Source organism: Chrysemys picta, chromosome 12, assembly GCF_011386835.1.
Source record: "Chrysemys picta bellii isolate R12L10 chromosome 12, ASM1138683v2, whole genome shotgun sequence".
NCBI classification, from domain to species: domain Eukaryota; kingdom Metazoa; phylum Chordata; order Testudines; family Emydidae; genus Chrysemys; species Chrysemys picta.
In genome coordinates, this window is record NC_088802.1 from 40,230,503 (window position 1) to 40,257,231 (window position 26,729).

Genomic DNA, 26,729 nt, shown 5'->3' on the forward strand with positions numbered 1-26,729 from the left:
ATTATGAAATTTAAAGTAGTAGTGGAAAGCAATACCCCTACCAATAGGAAAGCTTCTTGGACTGGGCAGGCAGAGAAAAGTTTGGCATGGAAAACAGAGTTTCGTTGAACTAAGATTCCACACAGATGTGCCACAGGTATGAATCATTTCATCTTATTTTTGAACCCAGAACAAATAAAAAGAGGAACTTTCCCTCTGAATACTGGGTAAGCAGACACTTGGTCCAGCTCTATAACATAATTTGCATCGGTAGGTTGATAATGGAATCTTCTCCCATCTTTTTGTACGCAACTGCTCTGCGTTAGGGACTTAGTCATAAATGTTGGCACAGAGCTTTGTAACGGCATTAACAAAATTTTATACTTAGCTTGGAAGAAAGTAAAAATTACAAATATTCATAGCTGTTCTGTTTAAATTACCAAGATTGTCTGCAGTTTTTCTGGGGGTTAATCTTTAGCAGCACCCAAGCTATTGTAGAGTTTTCCACACCACCTATCATTTTTATCTACTCTGCTAATTTCCTGCATTTAATCTCATCTGTTAAAACAGCTTTGAAAACTTGTATCAAATGGATTTTGTTTTTATGTAATTACAAGTAATATTTTAGTAAGGGCTAACTCCATTGTTATTGGTAATGATTTACATTATATTATACTTAACACACTTAGAGCACTTAAATCAAAATGACTCATACATTATATACAATCTGTGGTTATTAGTCAATATTATTGAATTTAATTATTGTAAAGAGCAAGAAGAGAACTGCTGCCTTGGATTTTTTACTTAAGTAGGTCTGTCCATTAATCGCAGTTAGCTCACGCAATTAACTCAAAAAAATTAATCACAATTTAAAATATTAATCACAATTAATCGTACTATTAAACAATAGAATACCAATTTAAATTCATTACATATTTTTGGATGTTTTTCTACATTTTCAAATATATCAATTTCAATTACAACACAAACTACAGAGCATACTGTGCTCACTTTATAGTATTTTTATTACAAATATTTGCACTGTAAAATGATAAACAAAAGAAATTGTATTTTTCAATTCACTGTAGTGAAATTTCTTTATCATGAAAGTGCCACTTACAAATGTAGGGTTTTTTTGTTACCTAACTACACTCAAAAACAAAACAATGTAAAACGTTAGAGCCTCCAAGTCCACTCGGTCCTACTTCGTGTTCAGCCAGTCACTAAGAGAAACAAGTTTGTTCACATTTAACGGGAGATAATGCTGCTTACTTCTTAATTACAATGTCACCTGAAAGTGAGAACAGGTGTTCACATGGCACTGTTGTAGCTGGCATCGCAAGATATTTATGTGCCAGATACGCTAAAGAGTCATATGCTTCAGCCATCGTTCCAGAGGACATGCTTCCATGCTGATGACGCTCTTAAAAAAATAATGCATTAATTAAATTTGTAACTGAACTCGTTGGGGGAGAATTGTATGTCTCCTGCTCTGTTTTACCCGCATTCTGCTATATATTTCATGTTATAGCAATCTCAGATGATGACCCAGCACATGTTGTTCGTTTTAAGAACGCTTTCACTGCAAATTTGACAAAATGCAAAGAAGATACCAATGTGAAATTTCTAAAGATAGCTACAGCACTCGACCCAAGATTTAAGAATCTGAAGTGCCTTCTAAAATCTGAGAGGGATGAGGTGTGGCGCATGCTTTCAGAAGTCTTAAAAGAGCAACACTTTGATGCAGAAACTAGAGTCCAAACCACCAAAAAAAAAGAAAATCAACCTTCTGCTGGTGGCATTTGAATCAGATGATGAAAATGAATATGCACCGGTCCGTACTGCTTTGGATCGTTATCAAGCAGTACCCGTCATCAACATTAGACGCATGTCCTCTGTAATGGTGGTTGAAGCATCAATGGACATATGAATCTTTAGTGCATCTGGCATGTAAATATCTTGCAACGCTTGCTACAACAGTGCATTGCAAATGTAAGCAGGAAGCATTATCTTCTGCAAATGTAAGCAAACTTGCTTGTCTGCGTGATTGGCTGAACAAGTAGTAGGACTGATTGGACTTGTAGTCTCTAAAGTTTTAGATTGTTTTATTTTTGAATGCAGGGGGAGGTTTGTACAATATTCTACATTTGTAAGTTTACAGTGCAAATATTTGTAATCAAAAATAAATATAAAGTGAGCACTGTACACTGTGTATTCTGTGTTGCAATTGAAATCAATATATTTGAAAATGTAGAAGACATCCCAAAATATTTAAATAAATGGTATTCTATTATTAACAGTGCGATTAATCACAATTTTTTTAATCGTACAATTAATCATGATTAATTTTTTTAATCGCTTGACACCCTATTAATAACTAATACCCTTTATTGAAATTCTAGCATTCATGTGCTGAGGCTAAATTTTGGGGTTGAAATGGTTATAATTTTCAGCATGGGCTGTGCATGCACAGGCAAAGATTATAATACTGTAGATGCACTGTTTTCTGGTTGGGACTTCAGATGCATTTCAAGTTTTCCTACTTCATTTGTTTGTGAATAGTTGATCTCTTTCATTATGCCAACATATATGTAAAACAGAATACATGCTCCTGTCTGGTAGGGATGTCTCCTGAACAGAGGAAGGAAGATTTTGAAATAATGAAATTTAAATCTTTTTAAATGGGTTTGACCCACTGTCACCAAAAGCAAGCTTGAATAAAAATTTTAGATAAGTCATGAAGAGGTTTGATTAAAAATTTCTCTTGTTTCCCGTTAAAAATCTAACATGAAAACAGCTCCTAAGGGAGCACCTGGATACATTCTGGTACTACTAAGTACACAGTGAGTTTGTTTGTCAAATTATTTTCATGGAATTCGTAACACATTTTCATTTTTCAATCATCCCTTCTTATGGTAATGCAAATTTAGAAATGATGTTTATGGAACAATAAATAAATAAATTTGTTAGTCTCTAAGGTGCCACAAGTACTCCTGTTCTTTTTGCGGATACAGACTAACACGGCTGCTACTCCGAAACCTGTCATTATGCAAGGCACTGCATTTAGCCGTATGGACTGGAAATCCATCAACCTCATGAAAAAACTTGTACAGAAAATTAAAATTTGTTAGTCTCTAAGGTGCCACAAGTACTCCTGTTCTTTTCATGAAATCAATGTTTGTGTCAAGAATAACATGGCGATTATTGTAAAAAATATTGGAGTTAGAGTGAAGAGCTTGCTGCTAGGGAAGGAGATTTATATATTAAAGTTAAATGTGTATATAGTTTATCTCAGCATTAAGTGCAATACAGTCATCCAAATATCTAAAAGTGAGCAAACTTTTTGCTGTGTGTTGGCCAGTTGCCAGATTACTGGTGAATTGAAGTATGCTGTCTGTGGCTTAGCCACACCAAGACTGAAGCATTAGTGCAAGTTATGGGTACATGGCAGCAGCATGGAGTTTGACCTCACAGTGTCACCTCCATGGTTACAGAGTTAGACTGATTGTTCCCTCAGAAATGACCATAGGGATTACTTGCAAATGTAGAGCTCCTTGTTAAAATGGCACCTGTTCTTAATCATTTTACATGCTGCTTAAAGAGGTAGAGCAAATGAAATCAAATATCTTGTGATTTGCCAAGAGGCTTCATCTTCTGGCAGGGGAAATAGTTCTTTAAAATATCAGGACTTGCTGGAGTTTTTCTCTATTGAAGAAAAAGGAAAACATATATAATCAAATCAGATAATACTCTTCTGACCTTGCTTAAATGTAAGCTAATCTGAGTGAGAAAAGACCCTTTTTATACAGTAGAAGGGAATTAAGGATGGTCAGAAATGACTGATACCTGTTAAACAGATGGATTCTGCTCTATCTAAGGTAAGGGAGTGTGCTGCTCCAGGTGCTTTCACCACAATCTTCCTACTTCTGGAGTAGGGAGAGGACCATTAGCATTACCCCCACAAGCTTCTGTTCCCAGAAGGAATCCGTGCTGCAGCAGAAGTGATGTATAACTTCAATTATAACAGTACTAGCCTTGTGTATTGGATTGGGTGGCAGCCTGTTCATAGTGGGTTTTTTACGCTTATGCTCAAATATTGAACTGTGCTGTACTTTTTGAACTTTGTGCTTGCATGTGATCTAATTATTTTGTGATTACTTTAGAACAATATTTCTCACACTGGGAGTTCAAAAGGGGGCCGCAAGGCTCTTGTGGGGGGTTGTCACAAGATCACAAAAATAGGGTTACCATACGCCTGGGTTTCCCCGGACATGACCTCTTTTATTGGTCCTCCTATTTCCGTATGGACAGATTTTTGAAATGAACAAATATCTGTGATTTTTTCTTTGCTCGTCCTTTTTCCTTACCTTCAGTGCTGGGTGGCCAGAGAGCAGCAGCTGCTGTCTGGACACCCAGCTCTGAAGGCAGCACTGCCGCCAGCAGCAGCGTAGAAGTAAGGGTGGCATGGTATGGTTACTTAGCTCTGTAGGAATCTGCACTGATGCTGCGAAAGCTATGACCAGTACCAAGAGTATGTGTGGGGTGAAACTCTTCACAGCCTGAAAAATTTTCAAAGGGGGGCGCAGCAAAAAAAAATTTGAGAACCCCAGCTTTAGAAGATGTACTACAGTTTCAGTTCTGTGTAAGATAACATTGTCTTTCAGTTCCCCAGTAATATACTGCCTGTTATAAATACCCAGTGTGTATGCTTTACTTTGACTTGAAGTCAATCTCTAATAAAAAATATTTCACTCATATCTTTTGGGAAACATGCCCAAACAATTCAGTTCTCCAAGAGAATCTGTAGGTGCTATGTTTGTCTACATCTTTTTTTGCTTTCTAGACAAAGTTGGTTACTTAATTGCTAACACTCAAGTACACTGAAATGAGCATACAACAAAAAATGGAATGAGTAACTTTTCCACCAGGAAAAGCTTTCTGTAGTGTAACAGACTTAAGAAGACCTAATTTGGCGGTAATTACAACTTTAAATGGAACCTTTCCCTTGTACTATATCCCACTCTTTTTTTTCTGTTGGTCCCAAGAGCTATGCCATAATTCCTGGTAGATTCATCCTAAGTGGTAAAATCAGTAGGAGATGGACTTGGCTAAAAATATTCCACTGAAGCCAAGCTACAGTGACTTACCAAGTAATCTCTTGAAAGACATTAAGATACTAATACAAAAACCACTTTGGTTGGGAAATAGTACCTTGTATCAGCAATCCCTTCAACTAGTTTTGGTGTAGCCATAGTTGGTTGTTGCAGTCCCATCTAGTCCTGGTGTGGAAGGATGTTTGTTACAGCACAGGGCCTCAGTGATGGAGGGAATATGAGGGAAACACACTTTCCTGCAACCCCATAATAAAAAACTTTTTGGAATGCTTCTGAAATATATGACCACATTAAAGGTGGCCACTCAGGCAAATACAGTATTTTATTTTCTAGAGCACAAGAAAGGAAGTGTGACCATCTGCAAATGGTTAAGAGGACTAAAAATAGCTTTAAAAATTGCACCTCTGGGTTCAACTCTAGTTGAGATTCCTCCTGATATTTTCAGTGATCTTACAGCCTCCTAATAGCATGGTGTGTGATACAAAACCACTTAATTTGCCGTTTGAGACAGGTTTGTATGATCTGAAGAGGCACATTTAAGGAGATGATTCATCTGAGAAAGGGAGTGGTTTCTCCATATCAGAGTTGAGGTACATTTGTATAGCAGTATGGATAAGCTTGAACATCTGCCTTTATGCAGTTGGTAGAAAATATTTTTCCATCTTGACATATGCATATCATGAAGTTCAATTAAGAAAAAGAAATTTGAGAGTAAGTCAAATTGATTTTTACATGCTTAATTCAAGCCATTGTGTCTACCCGTTGCTTTATGCTCTCAACGATAGATGTAGCTGGAAATTTATTCAGAAAGGTTCACTGTTGTTTTCCATTTTTTTTCCTTTGGGACTAACTGTTTATTTTATCTTTCTTGTTTCAGCAGGCTGGGGAGAAATGCCTACTGTCCACGCAAAGACTGAATCTTCTTGGGGAGAGCCTTCATCCCCTTCTGCTGCAGTTGATAATGGCACTTCAGCATGGGGGAAACCCCCCAGCAGTGGTACAGGGTGGGGAGATAATTCTGCCGAGTCAGCAGGGACCTACGGAAGAGCGAATGCTCCAGCTGCTGCCCCAGCACTGTGCAAGCCAGGTGAACTCTCACACTGCTGTTATTGTGATGGCATTGGGAAGTAGGGTGGAAAATGTGGTAAACAGCATCTGTACTTTTGTATATTTTTCACTCATGTTTGCTCTCCCATACCCTTTTTTTTTGCATTTTAAATTGTTTTTAGTTTGGAGAATATAATAGCATCATTTTAAACAAGGACAAGGTGATATCAATATATAACTTCCACTTTCTCAACTCAGTAAACTATCTCAATTTTTTTGGTGTGTGCACTAACTTTGTCCCATTTAGAACATTTTAGAAAATCAAGTTTGTTTAATGGACTGTCGGATTTAAATACATTGCTTATTGTATGTATATATGTGTATCCTGGAAGCAACTCTGTATAAACAGCAAAAGATACAGAAAAGGGAAATCGCAAGACACCAAGACGTCAAATGCCTACATTACACAGATGACACCCAGTTCTGTTCTTCCTCAGATGCTAACAGTGCTATCCCCAAGTGTGTAATTGAGATCATTAGCTGGATGAAAAGCAGCTAAACTCAGTCAAGACCCAAGTGATGTTGGTAGGAAGAGGATTGTACTTAAGAACTAACAGTCTGAAACATCTTAAACTGAATGAGTGGGAGAGGAAATATACCCTTCAACCATCAAAACCGTTCATATCCTCAAGTCAGTCCTGGATTGTTTACTGCTATTAGATTCCCAAGTAGCATCAGCTGTCAAATGCACATTCTTTCATCTACAGTTGGCCTCAAGGTGGCACCTTATCTTGTAGAATGCCAGTTTGGCTGTGGTGAGCTTTTTATTTGTAACTTCTAAGCTCTACTACTGCAACATGTTGTACATAGAAATAATTGACAGCTCTGGAAAATCTATAGGGGGTTCAAAATGTGACATTCCACCTTTTGAGCATCACAGGGCAGGACAATTGGAAGTAGATCATCCCAGTTCTCCTTACACATCTATTTGCAACTCATTTACTACCGCCAAATTCCATGTTCATGTCCTAATACTCAGAGAGCTTGATATGTTTGGTTCAGGCCACTTTCGGATCTGCTTCTGTCTCAGCAACTATAATCTCTGTTCATTAGGAATAACAGAAATTGTCAACTAAAAGGGTAAGAATCGTGAGATCAGGAGATTATATATTTTTAATGGCTGAATGGCTTTGGAGCCCTGTTCCTCAAGAGATTGGATTGACCACAAAATTTCACCTCGTTCAGAGTATAAGCAAGTTTCCGCTCTTCACAGTTTTCCCACAGTAATAATAAAAATCTTTTATCCCTTCCCTCCAGCTTCAGGGATGGGAACAAAAGATTAATATTGATTAAACTATATGTTGCACCTGTGTAATTCTGTAAAATGTTCAGATGCTAAGATAATGAAGATAAGATGGATGTGCATATAAACTAAAGAATTTAAAGTCTAGAGAAAATTAACAGAAATGTTTCCTTCCCCCCCCCAGCTTCTAAATCTATGCAAGAAGGCTGGGGCAGTGGTGGGGATGAAGTGAACCTCAGTACTAGTCAGTGGGAAGATGAAGAAGGAGATATGTGGAATAATACTGCTTCACAAGAGAGTAACTCCTCCTGTAATTCATGGGGGAATGCCCCAAAGAAAGGACTTCAAAAGGTAGGACAGTGATAAGGATGGATTGTAGAAATCAGTCGGGTTAGAGTGCAGCATTTCTAGCACTGAATGTTACACATGCTTTCTGTAAGATTAATACTCTGAGTTTGAATGAAAGTCTGTCTCATCATGAGTGGTGAAAATGAGTACAGTACTGTAGGAAATGGATTTATATACACTTGTGCTGGCAATTAAAGTAAAAGTAGTCATATTAAATATTAAATGATAGACAACAAAATATTGTTCCCTTGAATACACTTTAGCTAGTCTGTTGTAGGTGTGTCTAGGATGTCTTAACATGTAGAATATTCCCAAGGGGGTGGGCCCGGTGGATGGAAGGCTACAAAAATGTCTTTTACTTTTAGAGTGGTGTCCGATGTTTCTGATTGTTTTTGTTTCTCACCAGTTTCATGAACATCTATGTATTATGAAGATCTTTTTATATATTAACAAAAAAATCATACTGGTGACCTCTTAAACATTTTCATTTGCAGTGGAAAAAACAAATGTTGCTCTCTTAAGAAATGGTCCAGCTTAATTCATAAACAAAAAAAGTATCTATTTTGTCTCCTACATCTGAAAGGAGAATGTATAATTTTGTTGCCTGAACGGATATGGAAACAGAGCGAAATTTAACCAATTTGAAACTCAAACAAGAGAACATCCACAGTTACATTTAGGAATTTTTATATTACAAGAAATATAAACCCTTAGATTTTAGGACATGAACCAGCCTCTGATTTGCAGAGTTAGCTTTGCTTGTGAGCAGCTCATTCTGTAATTGTTAGTTATACTAGATGGACCACTGGTTTGATCCAGTATTACATTTTTTATATTACTATCCCACACCTTAATATTTGTTCCTCTGTAATTCAGGGAGTTGCACTTCAGGGTCTTGAAGTGGAGAAGTTGCCCAAAGCTCTACTAAAGATGTCTATTTCAATCTTTTCATTGCAGCCAATGGATTGAATGGACTTTGACAGATTAAGTTTGCAAATTCAGTTTGTTGGGTATTTTGAGGAAACTTGTACTATGTCAGAATTTGAGTGACTTTATTTTGTTTTCCTGCTGATAATTGAAATGAATAATGCTGTTCAGAGAAAGGATTAGTTATTTGCAGTATCCAGCGTATCAGGCAGATAGCAAGTAGTTCTTTACAACACCTGATCAGGTGAGGTAAAATTTGCTCTGTGCCCTCTGGGAAGAAGAGGAGTGTAATTCTATTCTGTTTTGTAGGTTTCATGAATGTGTTATAAATATACATATGAATATACCCTGAAGCAACATACAGTATTAATAAGGGAAACCTGCCATAGATTTTGCTGCATCTCATTGCTATAAATATGAAAAATAGATGATTAATGGTCTTTCCAATTTGTTTACCTAGGGCATGAAGACATCTAGTAAGCAAGATGAGGCCTGGATCATGAACCGTCTGATAAAACAGCTCACAGACATGGGCTTCCCAGTGAGTAACATTCATATTCTAGTATTTTCTATAGCTTGGTTTTTGTAGCTTGTAGTGTATATTTTTGACCTTTCTGTTTGCAGATACAAAAATGTTTCCCAAATGGGAAATCAGTTGTTTTAACTATATTTGGCCATTTACTCTAGTATAGTTTGTGAAACCTCGAAAGAGCAAGTAAAATACCCCTTGAGTGTAGATACTGACATGCTTAACTTTGATGAAACCTATAGAACTTTTGTTTGTAGCTTTTTTAATCTTGGGTTTTACTTTGAACTTGTTAATAGTCTTCATTGTCTTCCCCATTACCCTATTAAACAAATGAAATAGGGAGTATTATGTAGTTGGGGGGGGGGTTAGTCAGGTGTGTGTGGTGGTATTTTTAAAGTTATCCATTGCATAAGGTTACAAATTCAGTTATAAAAAGAATATAATTTAACTTTATAGAGAATAACATACATTTTGCCCAGTGAGACAGGCCAGATCTTTCTGGGAAGCATGCCATAATTGGCGAAAGCAAAAAAGTTATGTATAAACGTAATCTGATTCAGTTAATACATGTCACTGTTACCCCAATATTGAAGAAAATCTTGAAATTTCCCATTTGGTTTGGAGTCCTGTAAATGTGTTCTTGCTTGAAACACAATATAACCAAACCCACATTATTGTTTGCAGAGAGAGCCAGCAGAAGAGGCCTTGAAGAGCAACAATATGAATCTCGATCAGGCCATGAGTAAGTGTCTTTCTAACCAATACCTTTCATAAAAGGCACTTCAGTAGATGGATACATGATTATGAAGTTTGATCTGTTCCAGTTAAATTAGCTTCTCTGTTCCTAAAGAGCATTTTAAGAAAACACATACACTTTTGTGACTATTTTCTATGCCGAACCCCAGAGTGTAATTTGTAATGCTTTCAAAGACCGTGTATTTTAGTTTTCTACTTAAAATTAATATTAATTGTAATAGGTGTATAACTGACACTAGTGTTGTTGGTTTTGGTTTCAGAAGTTTTTGCAGACTCAGTTTCCCCTTGCATCACCAGCCCCTTTTTTGCTTCCATCCTTCTATGCAGGTGCTCTGCTGGAAAAGAAGGTGGAAATGGACAAGCGTGGAATGGGAGTGACCGACTATAATGGAATGGTCACCAAACCCCTTGGCTGCCGCCCACCATCAATCTCCAAAGAGTCTTCCATGGACCGCCCCACCTTCCTTGACAAGGTAAGTTCAAAAGTATGAGTGTGATTTATAAATCAGTAGTGACAATGCAGGGTGTGGGAAGAACTGTAGTCTGGAGAGCACTACAAACAAAATGAAGAAAAGAGGTATAGATGTGTCTTGTCCATCTTTTTTTTTCCTTTTGTAAATTCTGCAAAGGTGAGAGGAGCCCACTTAGTACTAAAGGCCTGCCCCTCATTCAGGGGAAGGGCCACAAGAACTGAGGAATCATTAATTTCATGGTATAGGAGGGTGGGAAACTAATCAAAACAAAAAACCAGGAACAGGAATGCAGGTTATAGATATAAAATGAGGGAACTGGATGTCGATACCAAGCAGTCCGCCAGTCAGTGCTCACTGCTCTGTGAAGCAGTCCAAGGAGTTAGTGGATGCCACGCGAAGCTGTGCTTAGATACATGAGACAAGTAGGGACTGAAAATAGTCTGCACAGTCACAGAGAACCTGCCTGTCAAGCTTTCTGCTCCTAACCTGAGATATGGCCATCCTGGCCAATGCCAGGAGGAGGTTGTCTAGTCGAGGCTGTCGTGTCTTCATGAGGCCATGGTCAGGAAAGGCTGTGGGAAAAGGGTGTGAGAACTTTAGCACAAAGTTCTGAGGAGCCAGAAGTGGGGAAGCAACCTGGTGCACTGGAGCAGAGATAGATGTGTGCCAGGGTCTCCCTCCTACTGCTGAAGGTACAGCTGTCAAGAACTCCGTGGACTGCACCTACCACATACCTGTGCTCTTGGCTCTGTGGAGCAGCCATCAACTTGTGGAAAGGGACAGATTGACTATACTGTAGGTTGAAATGCTTTCTTCAGTTACAGAAGAGGTACAACACAAGCATTTGCACTGTTAACCTCCCCGCAGTGACCCACCAATGTATCTCAATACCCCTCTGGAGGAATTACTAAGAGAGAAAAGGATAGTTGAGATTCTGAGATTCCTCTCCCATTTGTTTCTTGAATAATGTTGAAAATCGGTACCAACTAGGAACTGCACTGAAACCAGTTCATTTTATTTAGGCTACTCACCTGATGATAATGACTTTGGTCTCTTATCAATTTGGGGTAGCTTAAAACTAGTGCTTTACACATGAAAAGGTGTTTATATTACCAATCCCCTGAAGCATTCAGTTTCCCTCCTCTCTACATTAAATTCTTTCCTACAGTGGTCATCATTAATATGCAGTTACCCCACAGCTTTTTTTTGAGATGCCACAATTATTTTCCTATGTTTTAAATAGAACATAAATTTGGTATCTCAGATACCAAGCTATAATTGCTAAATATTACCTTTTTAGTGACCAACATTGTAGATAATTTCTGCTACTTTTACTTTGCACTTTGCAACACAAACATTTAGCTGAAGTTTCTATTCAGGAAGAAGGAAAAGTATAGAACAAGTTACTATATTTAAACAGAGAAACACCTTACATTAATATTGCTAAAAATTATTACTATTACTAAAATCAATCTAGTCTGATTGCAGTTTTCCTCCAAGTGAATGTATTCTTCCGAAGTCCACTATTGTATCAGCATCTATTCTACCATCCATCCTTAGATCAGACCTAATTGATAATTTTCTCTGTCTCCCATGGCTCATCTTTCTTACTATCCTCTTGCCCTTGCTTTACAATTCATCACCCATTCTTAACTATTATCAGTCAGTTTGTGGCATGCCTTAATGAACATGTTAAGTGAAAGATTCTTTCCATTTACCCACACACAAATGTTGTACACTTATGTGTCAATTAACCCTTTCTTTTCTAGGATAACACATTGAGCAGTTATATCATTACTAGAGAGAGAGAGAGAGGCACATTATGCAGCATAAAGCGACAAAGAGTCCTGTGGCACCATATAGACTAACAGACGTATTAGGTGCCACAGGACTCTTTGTCGCTTTTTACAGATCCAGAATAACACGACTACCCCTCTGCTACTTGATATTATGCATCATATTATACATGATATAGAAATATATGTTAAGCATAACTATTTAATATTAAGTACTAAATTAATCAGTATTTATACAGCAAGTAAAATCCCTATCTGTCAGGATATGCAATAGTCTGTCACAATGACTTTTTCTTTCAACAACAACATTCCACATGATCCTAAATAGGTAACTATTTGTTAATGTTAAATAGGGAATTGATCATCTTCCTATTAAATAACAAAATCACTTCTCTAACAAAAAGAAAATAGTATTTTTTTTAAAGATATCATTCTCATACTTCAGTTTCATACAACTAGAGTAACTCACCTTCTCAATGTTTTTTTTGCCCTTTGAGTGGTGGTATTTGAGTACAAGAATTCATCAACTGGCACTGCCTTAGTCCCTAGTTCCTTCTAGCCAGCTCATCTTTGTCTTTGGTCAGTGAACAAGCTCACTGCCTTAGCTGCACCAAGATCTTCAGTCCACCACTGCTCCAACCCTCCCTAGCCCACTGTTTCAACAAGTCACCAGGTATCCTTTTCTTTGATTTTTCTGAGTCTCTAGTAAGTTATTAAATATTTCTGTGTTTCTGCATGCCAACTGTTTTTGGATGATCTGAGATACGTGCCCCACAGCTCTCTTCTGAGTTACGCCAAATGCCCTTTCTGCTACTCTCACTCTGAAGATTTTGTTCAACACTTATTTGTTCAGATACTTTTTTTGCTCTATAAATTGTGGTGAGGGACTTCCAGCTCCTCAGTACACAGCATTGGGGTCTGCTTCTGGATGTGCTGCACTCCTTACTTGCTTTGGGATAGCTGTAGTTTGTGGAGCCAAACATTTATTTGCCTGGATGCTTTTGTTTGACTTGCTTTCTCAACACATGACACTTATTTTTTTTATTCTGTTTTGCATTGAGTCAAGCTTTGGCACTCAGTGCTTTGTGAATTGTATCATTTTTCAGGATGTCATCTTGTCTTTTAAAAGGAAGAAGTCCAGTGGCTTCAAGAGCTACAGATGCAGCCTAGCAATGCCCCTCACACATGATTGCAACCACATTATGTTGTACTTGAGAGTCAAGCATGCTCTGCTCAGATGTAAGACTTGCTTGAAATTATAATCCAGCTGTCCAGTGGAGCCATCAGATTGGGAGGGGAGCTCCTGAAGATCCTATGGGCATGCTGAGAGAAACCTGAAATCAGCCCAGAATACTTCAGAGGATCTTGTCTTGAAGCAAAGGTCTAATCTGAGTTCCATTGCTGACTATTAGGACTCAATGTTAGCACCACTCATAACTTCACAGGCAGTATTCATCAAAACTTAGAAGGTCTACTTGGTTGTCTGAAGGTGATCTGCACTAACCGCCTCATAGTAAAAGTCCGTCGAGCATATTGAAGTTTGGTTTATTAGCAAACCAAATAGATAGTATTAAATACCAGATCACTGAAAGAGGTGATGCTTCCACCAAAGTGCCCAAAGTAGAAGATGCTGAGAGAGGAAATACCGATCAGACTCCAGCACCATCAAATTTCTTGTTCCAAGCAGCTCCAGATCCCCCTCTCCATGTGTGTGCAACATTTGTCAATTTGAGACTAAGTTGCATCAGTGTTTTGTGTGTTATTGAATTGCTCCATGTAGCTTTGTGGCTGAGGTTGTCTTGAAGGGAACAGTACCATCTTCGATGCCCAACACCAAATTTGTCCAGAGCCAGAAATGCCAAAGGGCCAAGATTGATAGATACCTGTACCAGGCTCCCTCCCACATTTCTGTACTCTTATATCCTGTTCTTGATGAGTTGGTGTAGAATAAACTTAACACGGCTCTCTCCTTATCCCAGCTTGTGGGGGAAAAAAACGTATCTTACAAAATGAGTCACAGGCTAAGTCTTCTACTCCCAGAATTAAGAGCTTGATGGACATGGTGTCTCTTGGCAGAGGAGAGCCTGCCAGACTCATGGCACTGCAACCAAACCTCAGAGATTTGTTACATCATACAGTTTGCTACTGCAAAGATGGTTTCCTGGCTGGTTTGGCATCAGATTCAAGCCGGTTAATTGACATGCCTTCAACATCACCTCTATTGATTTCATGGTAGACTCACTCAATTCCACACTCTCCTCCTCTCTTGACTCCTTATGCCTTCTTCCACACGGCTCCATTCATACCACTAACCCCCCGTCCTGGCTCACACCACCCATATGTTTCTTCCAAACCTGCTTCTGGACCCTGGAGCATCTGGGAGATCACATGGAATTCCTCCCTTACAGATTCCGTCCTTTATTTCAGTATTATCTTGCTCACAAAAGAACAGTTCTTCTTCACCTTTATTGAAGAATGCAGTGCCTAAAAGATTTGATGCCTATTTGCCACCTTCAACTCCTTCAAACCACCTCCCTCTGCCCAGCTGGAAAATTTTTGAAAGTTTCTCTCTTTTTAGGAGGACCTATTCTGAGCTTTTGTCTGTTTGTATGTAGGTGGTGGTGGTGGTTGGTTTTTTTTATGATATTTTATTCACTTGCATACACTTCATTCCTCCATCCATCCATGAAGCATCTAATTAAGTGTTTTATGTATTTTTTTATTTTGAAATCTCTCTCGAGCTCCTCAAGATAGTATCCTCGGGATAGTAATCACTGCTTCTTTAAATATATCACCTTGCAAGATTTGCACATAGCTATTTACTTACCTTCTGATTTTTGCGTGATCTGCTTCTGAAGTGTGATTTCCCTCCAAATACTCCTACTTTTCAGCTTTATGTGTGTAATAGTTTTACATCCTTTAAAAAGGATTGGGGGTTTTGTATTTATTTTTTAAAATTGTTTACCGATGTTTTGTCTTATTTTTTAAATTGGTTTGTATGAAAAGCTTTGGCTTTCTGTGCAAATCCAGTACTGTTTAAAAGGCCCTTTGGAATCAGGTAGTGGCAGTTTGGTGGCATGCGACCATTGAGGTGGAGGGGAGTCTCATGTGAAACTATCAGTATCTCGCACGGCTAAAACCTTTTGTACAAAGGGATTTCTGTTGTCTCTCATTTGGCGTATGAGACTCAAGAAAGAATCCCATGAGAGATTTTCAGAGAACTGGAAATAAGTAACTGCCTTACTGACCACCAGTGGTGTGCTCTGCACTATACAACCACAAGAGCATATGGTCCTATTCCTAGAAGTTTACAAACTTATCAACTCTGAGAAAATATTAAATTCCATATTGGCTTCATTGTTTTATGGAGAGTCAAATATAAGAAATTGTACTAATGGATAGGAGACACGATGGTTGAACTTGGGAGGAGTGTACAAATATATTTTAACAAGATTATTGGAGATGGACTGAGGGAAGGAAAGTTGGCTATGACTGGATGGTCCTGAAGTTTAGTAATGGGTAACAAATCTCTAGGTCATCAGTATAAGTCCAGCCTACCCTAGATTGGTAGTGACCAAAAGTCCTTAACGTTTATTGAATTAAGTGCCTTAAATGAAATGAGTTTACCTCAGTTCCATTTCTAGAGAATAAATATCCCACGTCACAAACGGCATACTTATTAGAAAACTTCGAAACCGCAACCAAGGACCAAATTAACGTGGACACTGAACTACACTTGCCATTTGATTGTTCCGGTTCAGGGTTGAGGCACACTATTGAAGTTTGGGGGAAGGTGGCATTGCAGCTAATCAGAACCCATCTGTTGTGGAAATTGAAAATTTTGATTTCCATTGTAGTCAGTCTAGCACTTTCACCAGCACTGCAATCACTGTACATATTTTTAAATGAGGAGGGAAAATGTGGCAGTAGATATTTCTGCTTTTGGCAATATTTAGTGGTTACATCCATTACTCTCAGCCAACACTGTTCTATGTCCAGTAGCTATTATTTGCATAGAAAACAATGGCACTTGGAAGAAAGAATACACAAGTCACTGGGAATCATCTCCACTTTAAAGAGCCCCAAAAAGTGGGGGGCGGGGGGGGGGATTGTTAACACATGTCCATGACCTAGGCATGAGAAATTTTTGAACCTGTTACTGTCATGCAAGCTGCAGTTGTTTGTGGAGTATGACTGATGTCCAGTAGAATGTAAAACATCTTGAGCTGAAAGGTCTTGGGGATATCATTAGAAAATGTCAGCATCCCCTTCAGGATATTCAAACATCAAATCAAATGTCACTTTGACTGATGATAAACAAACTTTTCCTTTGCACAAAGGACTGCTATTGAAAATTCATATTTACAGGGTAACTTAGAACATAACAGTGGGAATTCTCAGGAAACTTTAAGTGCTTTATTTGTGTGGTGAGAGGATTGGTCCACTTTATGAATAAAGGATATTCCTTAATATCTAGCAGTCTTCTGAGTGATTGAGTAGAAAAATGTCATTTTATGTTTTCTAGCTTCTCACCTGTGGGAAAGCCTGGCTTTAGCAAGTGAATGCATTGGCTGAAAAATATCCCACTCATTTAGCTATAATTATCTTTGCACACTGCAAATTTAAGAATATTTTTTGCACAATTTTGGGGTTTTATTTGGTACATGGAGTATTTAATTATGCCAGGATATGCCAGTAGGATACCAGATATCAAAGCCCAGTCTTACAACATCTAAGCCAGAATTTATGTTACACTTGTGTTCAGCACCCCACTGTAATGACTGTAGATATTGGGCCAGTATCAGTGAGAGTTATATGGCTAATACAGTACTTGCTGTAGAAGCTCTATTTTTCCTTTATCAGAATAACTGCTTATGTTGTCCATCAATTCTATATTCTCTCTGCAGTTCCCCCTAGATATGCTCCTCTTTCAGCTATCTTTTGTGATGCTAGAGAGCAGCAAAATACCGTTGTTGTTTTTTTTAATTGCTAAAAACTTGTCTCCTGTTTCTTGGGACTCAGCATTTTAATCATTTACCAGGGAGAGTACATACTTAGGGTATAAGAAGTTTTTAAATGTTTTTTTTTGTGTTCTCTCTCTCTCTCTCTCTCTCTCTCTCTCACACACACACACACACACACACACACACACACACACACACACACACACTAGCAGAATTTAATTATGAATATTAGTAAGTCAGTGCTACACAAAAATTAAAAAAAGGTTACAAGTCTTATCTAGTTGAAACTGGATTGGGAAAGAGGATTAATGCAAACATGCTTTCTGAACAGCTGAGTTGTGATTTGGAACTGAAACCAGACTAGTGATCACATGGCATTCTGCTAAAGAACCTGTAAAATGAGCTCATCTGGTCTTACCTTGGTTCTGGCTTTCCAAAGTGCATGTCACAAGTGGGTGCTGTTTCTCTGACAGTGTAGCAAACAAACTGCAGGGAGAAAGATTTCTGAAATTTGCTCTCGCAGTACTCTTTCCATTGTTTAATGTTTTGGTGCCAAGAGAGGAGAGAATAGAATGAATTGTGAAAACAGTTATATGGCAGTGGTCTGATTCATGGGGTTGCAGATGCCTGCAAGACCATGGAATTTGTTTTACTATGTTCATACTAGATTTTACACTTAACATAAGCACCAATTCCTGATTACTCTAGATGGGAAATTAGAATGGTCATGCATCTGTACATTTGCAATGTGCAAAAAGTAAAGAAGAACAGTACCTTAATCCTGTTTCTCTTTTTCTTCTTTCTTCCACACCATGCTTTCCATTCCCTATTACTCATGCTTTTTTTTAAATATTTTGATTTTTTTTATTCATCCGTGCCCTTTTATATTCCCATGGGAAACTGTTTGGTGCTCTGTCTGCTTGTGGACACGGCACACAGCTCACCCTTTCTTTCTCCAATCAGGATGGCGGCCTAGTGGAAGAGCCCACTACTTCACCATTTTTGCCTTCACCAAGCCTGAAGCTCCCCCTTTCAAACAGTGCACTCCCTAATCAGACCCTGGGCGGGATTGCCTCAGGGCTGGGCATGCAAAACTTGAATTCTTCTAGACAGGTAAGGCTGTTTGGAGAGGTCACAATTTGAATTTCAGCTCTCTTGAACTCACTACTAGAGGAATTTCTCATCCCTTTTTCAGTTTAAACCACCATTTCCAAATATGAATAAATTTTGTTCATATGAAATGACATTGTAAACATTTCACTTTAATAGCCACAGTTTAACTGTAGTTGCTGTAACCTGAAACTTGTGTTCATCCACTGAGAGGAGAATGCAGTGCTACAGATTTATAATACTGGACATTGTATTTTGAAATACAAGGAACTTAAAATATATAGGGTATATTTGACTAAACCATAAATGACTGATGTCATGTTTCTGTATTTTTAAGGCATTGCTGATTGCCAGAATATTTGTTTAAAAAAGAAACTTTCTTCTAATTAGCCTTCACTGGCTTGATTATTCATTGATGGGGGTGGGGTTATATCAAGTTTTTCTACCATAATTGTTGAGATCAGACTTAGCTTTTGCATGTGGGAGGAAAGATCTCTTTAGTGAGCATGTCTAGCAGGCTAAATAGCGGGAATCATGTCTCATCTGCCTGGTTGGAAGAGGATTTGAGGGACTGAAAATAAGAGGGGAAAGGAAAGTAAGTGGAGTGAACATTTATAACAATGAATGTTTGTGAGGTCATAAATTATGGCTGATCACGAAAAGAGAGAAGAATACAGAAAAATGCTGTAGCATTCTGTTGTGGCATTGCTTGAGCATGGGGAGTATACTTAACCACTTTTCTTTTTTTCTGACAGCAGTAGCTCTCCAGCACATCTTTGGGAACAGTGACTGCACTAATAGCACATACGTTACCAGCAGCTTTGTAAAACAGAAGTGTATTGGGACTGTATGGAAACTACTTAGATAAATCAAGCATGCATGGTGATAGGATTTTAATGATTTCATTCTTTGCCTTTCACATGGACACAGAAATGTGTTTGGCAGATGATTTTATTATTCGTTCCTTGGATGACATCCTAGAGTCATACAGACTTATTTTGGAAAATATTCAACCTTCTGGTGCCACTCAAACAACTGTACAAAACTTTAGCAGGCTTGGAATGTCAATTTTGTATATATAACTATTACTTGCGTGCCAAAGTCTAAACCAGATCTTCAGTAAAACTTTCCACAAAATAGATATAAGCCTGTATGTGATCATTTCATTGTCTATGCTTATCATGATCTTTGAGAATAAAAGGCAGCACAAGCATGTCACTGTCGTGGAGTCTGTAGAATGTTGCATCCAAATGAGATCATCTTTCTTGTCATATTGTAGATACCGAGTGGCAATCTGGGTATGTTTGGCAATAGCGGAGCAGCACAAGCCAGGACCATGCAACAGCCGCAGCAACCGCCAGTGCAACCTCTTAACTCATCCCAGCCTAGTCTTCGTGCTCAAGTGCCTCAGTTTCTATCCCCTCAGGTTAGACTGAATTGCACAGCACAGAAAACTGTCAACTCTTTGTTTCATAGCGACTGTGTACTGCGTAAGAACATTTTCAATATGAAAAAACCTCTAAATAATGAAGTAACCATGACAAGATGATTTGGACCAGCATTGATTACAGAAAAGCCATTAAAAAACTCTTTATTTTCTTTGTTTCTGCATCCATCAGAAAAACAGATTTGGTTGTGGTTATTGTTGTGTATATAGTTACCCTCTTGTAAAGGTTTATATTTGATATAGCGCTCCTAAAACTGGTGACAACTCATCTAATTGCAAATTTATTTTGTTGATGATTTGTGGCTCTTACTGGCTATTTACATAGCGGGCAGTTTTAACAGCAAACATACCGTGCTTAAATCTGATATGCTGTATTCTGTTTCCCAGGTTCAAGCACAGCTTTTGCAGTTTGCAGCAAAAAACATTGGTCTCAACCCTGCACTATTAACCTCGCCAATTAATCCTCAGCATATGACGATGTTGAACCAGCTCTATCAGCTGCAGCTGGTGAGTTAAAAGGCACAGCAAACAAGATGTAAATCAGACTTGAAGACATTTCTTCAGATTTGCACATCACATTTAAAATAAGAGACGTGCCAGCTTAATTTTAAAAATGAAAAGGACAATGCTACTGGGTTGTTGTTTTTTTTAAAGATAGTTACTCCTTTGATAGTTACATATTCTTCAAGAAATAAAATCATGTTTTGTTTTTCCTAATGCTCGTTAATTGTTACAGTGACTAATTTTCTGTATTGTCATTTAATACTAAGGACACTTGTCCTTTTCACGCTAGTAGCTGTAATTAGCAAGTCAGTTGTCTCCATTTTTGATGTGTGTAGTGTAGAGCATGCTCTCAAATAGCACTAGTAATATGTGGCTTGGTGATGTCTTATTTACAAATATTGTTTGGGGGCTATAGATTTTTCTGTAGCCATGGAGTTTTATTTGTTAGTTGTGAGGAGAAAAACTGCTGATTTATTTTTAAAAATTACTTATATTAACACTTTACTTTTATTGAAAGTGAAATCCTCCCTGGTTAGAGTCTTTGCTACTACTGTTAGTCTCTGATTGCCTTTCTCAATTATAAGAGGAAAATTAGATTCACTCTTTTTAATAACTGAGCAGTATAGTGCTTGAAAAAACAGCTCTGAAAATCAAAACTTCATGAATAAATTCTTATACTTACACTGATTATTATCTTATTCCTCAACTAGTCCCACTGAAATCAATGAAACAACTTTTGGAATAAAGTACTACTTGATGAAAGGCTGTGAGAACCTGGTCATGCTACTCTGAAACCTGTCTTAAATACGACACTCCTGTTAATATACCCAAGAATGACATAAGACTTTTTTTTGCAACTGCATCATGTTGACTCATTTTGAAGTTGTGATCCACTATAACCCCCCAGACCCTTTTCTGCAGAATTACTGCCAGGCCAGTTATTTCCCCATTTTGTAGTTGTGCCTTAGGAAGGAAAAATCAAAATATAGTACTTTGTACTTGTCTTTATTGAAATTAGTCTCTAATTTGTCATGGTCATTTTGAATTCTAATCCTATTCTTCAAAATGCTTGCAATCCCTCCCATCTTGGTGACATCCTCAAATTTAATAAGCAGACTCTTCATTAATGAGAATATTGAATAGTACTAGACCGAGGACAGAGCCCTGCAGGATCCCACTAGATACATCTTCCGAATTTGACAACAAACCATTGATAACTGCTCTTTGAGTATGGTCTTTCAGTGAGTTTTGCACCCATCTTATAGTAATTTCATTTAGACCACATTTCCCTTATGAGACTGTCATGTGGGACTATGTCAAAAGCCTTACTAAAATCAAAGTATCATGGTTACAGCTCCCACCCCCATCCACTAGGCTAGTAACTCTATCAAAGAAGGAAATTACATTGATTTGGCATGATTTGTTCTTGACAAATCCGTGTTGAGTATTACTTATCTCTCTGTTATCATCTAGCTGCTTACAAATTGATTATTTAATCATTTGTTCCAGTATCTTTCCAGGTATCGAAGTTAGGTCTATAGTTCCCCAGTTGTCTTTGTTCCCCTTTTTAAAGATAGGTCCTAATTTTGCCATTCTCCAGTCATAGAATCATAGAAGATCAGGGTTGGAAGAGACCTCAGGAGGTTTTCTAGTCCAACCCCCTGCTCAAAGCAGGACCAACACCAACTAAATCATCCCAGCCAGTGCTTTGTCAAGCCGGATCTTAAAAACCTCTAAGGATGGAGATTCCACCACCTTTCTAGGTAACCCATTCCAGTGCTTCACCACCCTCGTAGTGAAATAGTGTTTCCTAATATCCAACCCAGACCTCCCCCACTGCAACTTGAGACCATTGTTCCTTGTTCTGTCGTCTGCCACCACTGAGAACAGCCGAGCTCCATCCTCTTTGGAACCCCCGTTCAGGTAGTTGAAGGCTGCTATCAAATCCCCCCTCACTCTTCTCTTCTGCAGACTAAATAAGCCCAGTTCCCTCAGCCTCTTCTCTGTGCCCCAGCCCCCTGATCATTTCCGTTGCCCTCCGCTGGACTCTCTCCAATTTGTCCACATCCTTTCTGTAGTGGGGGGCCCAAAACTGGATGCAGTACTCCAGATGTGGCCTCACCAATGCTGAATAGAGGGGAATAATCACTTCCCTCGATCTCAAGTATCAGAGGGGTAGCCGTGTTAGTCTGAGGCAATGCTCGATCTGTTGGCAATGCTCCTACTGATGCAGCCCAATATGCTGTTAGCCTTCTTGGCAACAAGGGCACACTGCTGACTCCTATCCAGCTTCTCATCCACTGTAATCCCCAGGTCCTTTTCTGCAGAACTGCTGCTTAGTCATGTGGGACCTCACCCGTCCTCCATTAGTTCTCATAGATGATCTACCACATCTATCTCACAGTTCCGATATTGTTTCGCTGGGTCCTTAAGTAACTTTGGATCAATTTCATCAGGCCCTGCCTACTTGAGTGCATCTAACTTATCTACATAGTTTTTATCCTATTCTTTCCATATTTTGGCTTGTGTTCTTTCCCCTTGCTAATATTAATTGTATTAAGAATCTTGTAATAATTTACCTTTTTAATTAAGACGTTAACAAAATAGGCATTAAACACCTCACCCCTTCTTGTCGTCAGCCATTACTAGCTCTCCTTCCCCGCTAAGTACAGGACCAACACCTTATATTTTGTAACTTACAAACACACCTCAAACAAGTATGTTAGTTTTTTTTAATGTATGACTTTTGAACTTCCTTGTTTCCTACTTGCAGGCGTACCAACGTTTACAAATCCAGCAGCAGATGTTACAGGCTCAGCGTAATGTTTCCGGACCTATGAGACAACAGGAGCAGCAAGTAAGTTTAACCTGCCAACTTGATTTCAACATTAGATTCTGGTTTCAGCTGCCTATAAAGATTCTAATTCATTACTCCAAATCAGTTAGAGTAGCATTAAGTAAACCAAACTATATTGCATGGATTTATATTGAAAGAGAAGAATACCAATGGTACTGAATGCAGTTCTTCTTTCCTCACTTTTGAAAGACTGCTGTTGAACTCTTAATTCAGTTAATTCTTCGTTTCAAAGGGCTGGATGTTGTGTTGATTCAGTTTAGAAAGTGGGGCAACATGGCTTGTGTACCTTTGTACCATCTAGCTTTTGTTGATTTTTTTTTTTTAATGTCTTTTGTTGCCAGGTTGCACGTACAATCAATAACATGCAGCAGCAGATCCAGCAGCACCAGCGCCAGCTGGCCCAGGCCCTGCTTATGAAGCAGCAGCCTCCCCCTCCACATCTATCTTTGCACCCCTCTGCAGGCAAATCAGCCATGGATAGCTTTTCACCCCATCCCCAGGCTCCCGGCCTACCTGACCTGCAGACCAAAGAGCAACAGTCTTCACCGAACACCTTTGCTCCTTACCCTCTTGGTAAGTGTTCTTTCATTTAAGCTACCACTTACAAAAGAGAGGGGATGGTGTTTATATGTTTAATTATTTCAGCTTCTGAGAACCTGTCCTTTGCTCTAGGTCAATGGTTTTCAACCTTTTTTCATTTGTGGAAGTCTAAAAAATTTTGAATGGAGGTGTGGACTGCTTTGGAAATCTTAAACATTGTCTGCAGACATCCCCCCTCTCCCCCCCCCTACACACCCAGAGTCCATGGACCACAGGTTGAAAACCACTGCTCTAGGTGCATTACAGTACTAAAAATATAAAATACAAGAGAAAATCTACAAAGAGCATGTTAATGAAATGCATGTTGAGTTGCTATACTAAATTACAATTGTTTATCCCCATCACTGTAGTAGCCCTACACCTAGTCATCATCATAGCCTACCTCAACTCACTCCCCCAAAAGCCTGAGAGAAATTATGAATTTAGCAGCGTACTTAGAAAGCTAATTCTTGATTCTGGAGCACTGAAGGGGGGAAAAAAGTTCCAAAGTCAAGGATCTCTTACAGAAAATGCCCTACCAGCACTGCTACCGCCCTCCTCTTTAAACTGGATTACAGTGCATTAGATGTCAGTGTTTATTTTTGTCAGCCAAATGTAGTGTGATTGTGAACTAGTTCCAGTCTAACTGGACTATATGGTTTTTACTAAAACCCAAGAGGATATTAAGGATGGTTTTGTGCGCAAGGCAATTGACTGGGATTCAGGAGATCTGTATTTGATTTCTGTCTATGACAGACTTCCTGTGTGACATAGGGCAAATAGGGTAATTTATCTGTGCCTTTGTCTAATCTTTGTAAAGTGGGGTTGATAATACATACTTATCTTACAGGTTAGCTGAAAGGGTATATTAATGTATGCTAGATACTAGAATGATGAGCACCACAAGGTCAAAAAGGTGCTTCATAAATATATGAAGGGCCTAAACCTGAAAGGTGCTCAGCACCCTCTGATCTGTTAACTTTCAGAATCATTTCTTGAAAATCCAGAGATCCCTATCTTGGAAAGATGAAAAAAGTTCTTCCCTAGAATACTGTCTGTGTATTGATTATAAAAATGTATCGTTTAGTCTTTATTATAATTTTTAAATGCATTAAATGTGACCCTAAGTAGAAGAGCACCAACTTAACGAATAACAAATCAGAATTATGCAATTGGTGGCTGAGGTGTTAATCATTTTTAAAAACATTGGTAGCCCAAAAAATGAATTCCCAACAAGGGTTTATTAGAAAGTTGTCAGGAATGATCTGTTTCAGTGATGGAACATTGCAAATTCCTTGCTTGTTTTAATTTTGAATTCTAATGCAAAATGCCTTTTCTGAGACAACTAGGAAGAATTAAAGTGGGAATGCCGATGGCATTAAAATACATCCCTACGGTGGGTTCTTTTTCTCATTGTCAAATGGTTTAATTTTATCTGAAGTTAGTGGGAGTTTTAGCAGAAACTATATGGTGATATTTTTTAGAAGAGTAGAATTTATTGAGCAGCAGGCTGAGACCAGCTTGTGGTAAATTGACATACAGTATATACAGAACTATTTCTATCTGAAATCTAAAGTTCAATAACTCATTTTTGTGGATAATTAAGCATCAAGAATTAATGTTGGGGATTGGGAGAGTATAAATGTTAGGAATATGTAACAACCTATCTGCTTCCCCTTAGCTGGACTGAATCCGAACATGAATGTAAACAGCATGGACATTACTGGTGGTTTGTCAGTGAAGGATACTTCTCAGTCTCAGTCTCGCCTTCCTCAGTGGACACACCCCAACTCAATGGATAATCTATCTAGTGCTGCTTCTTCACTTGACCAGAATTCTAGCAAGCACGGTATGTCACATCTATGTTTATCAATTAGTACTCTTAGGACATGATGATTAGATTGGCAAAGCAACCCAATTTCCAGGCACTCTCTGTTATAAGAGCTGGTACAAAATACCTTTTCAGATTATAAACTATTAAGTAATACTGTTAAAGAGCTTCTTCCGGTATAGGCTGTGTCATTATGGTTGCAATACATGGAACCTTCCATCAAAGCTTTGTTTAAAAATGTTTTTGGTTTGGTGAATGTAGTTCAGAAAAATGAGTGAATAATAGCACCAACTAGAACCAGCCTTAATGTGGTAGGCATTGTGCAAACATCCCTCCCAGAAATGCCAGTGTACCTCAATACAGAGCTGCATCACTTTGTCCTAACTGTAATGCATTTTAACTTCCTTCCCCAACTCCACCTCCAAAATCTTGAGTCCTAAATTCCCAGCTCTGCTCAGAGTTGTGCTCTATTAAGATTACTGTGTTCTGCTTCACTTTCACTTCAATGATAGCTGTTAACCTGCAAATATTTCTGCTTCCCACATTAACTTGTTGTCTTGTAATTCCTATTCAGAATCACCGTATCCATTTGTGCTTGTTTTTGACAGAGATCTTCTCTGAATTGCTGTTAGCTAACTTACAGTTTGATGTGCTACTGATGTTTTCATCAGATTTAGTTCCTGGGAATGCTAAGAAAGACTATCTTGAGCTATGTTAAATCTTGCGTGATTGTTTGTTTTCTTACTGTATGTATATTTTAATTATATTACTTAATTTTAAAATTCAGAAAGTTTTAAGGACAAGAAAAATTACCAAATGTAATAGAGATGAAAGGAGCAGCCAAAGAATGAGTCCTGCCCCCTAAACAAATTATTTTTTTCCCTTCTGTCATTTCAGGTGCTATTCCTGGAGGTCTAAGTATTGGTCCTCCAGGAAAGTCCTCCATTGATGACTCTTATGGACGGTACGATCTGATCCAAAACAGCGATTCACCAGCCAGTCCACCTGTAGCTGTTCCTCACAGCTGGTCACGTGCCAAAACTGATAGTGATAAAATCTCCAATGGTTCCAGTATTAACTGGCCACCAGGTAACAAAACACAAAAACATTACCTTAAAAATACTGATGTCACTGAATCTTAGTGCGGTTTTATTTACTGAATCAG

General features: G+C 38.4%; 1 protein-coding gene across 24 annotated transcripts in view; it reads left to right on the forward strand.

The window, feature by feature from the left end:
• The window catches only part of TNRC6C (trinucleotide repeat containing adaptor 6C), a 380,854-nt gene that overhangs the window by 329,649 nt on the left and 24,476 nt on the right, over positions 1 to 26,729 (forward strand). For 11 of the 24 annotated variants that reach the window (XM_065562714.1, XM_042841169.2, XM_042841170.2 and 8 more), the window contains 12 exons: positions 5,971 to 6,180; positions 7,628 to 7,794; positions 9,179 to 9,259; positions 9,932 to 9,989; positions 10,331 to 10,476; positions 18,200 to 18,349; positions 19,626 to 19,772; positions 20,181 to 20,300; positions 23,071 to 23,154; positions 23,496 to 23,727; positions 25,415 to 25,582; positions 26,462 to 26,653. In XM_065562714.1, coding sequence (XP_065418786.1) covers positions 5,971 to 6,180; positions 7,628 to 7,794; positions 9,179 to 9,259; positions 9,932 to 9,989; positions 10,331 to 10,476; positions 18,200 to 18,349; positions 19,626 to 19,772; positions 20,181 to 20,300; positions 23,071 to 23,154; positions 23,496 to 23,727; positions 25,415 to 25,582; positions 26,462 to 26,653 — 1,755 coding nt within the window. The remainder of the gene's footprint in view (positions 1 to 5,970; positions 6,181 to 7,627; positions 7,795 to 9,178; positions 9,260 to 9,931; positions 9,990 to 10,330; positions 10,477 to 18,199; positions 18,350 to 19,625; positions 19,773 to 20,180; positions 20,301 to 23,070; positions 23,155 to 23,495; positions 23,728 to 25,414; positions 25,583 to 26,461; positions 26,654 to 26,729) is intronic. The other 13 variants (XM_042841171.2, XM_065562717.1, XM_065562723.1 and 10 more) reach the window with 5 other exon arrangements.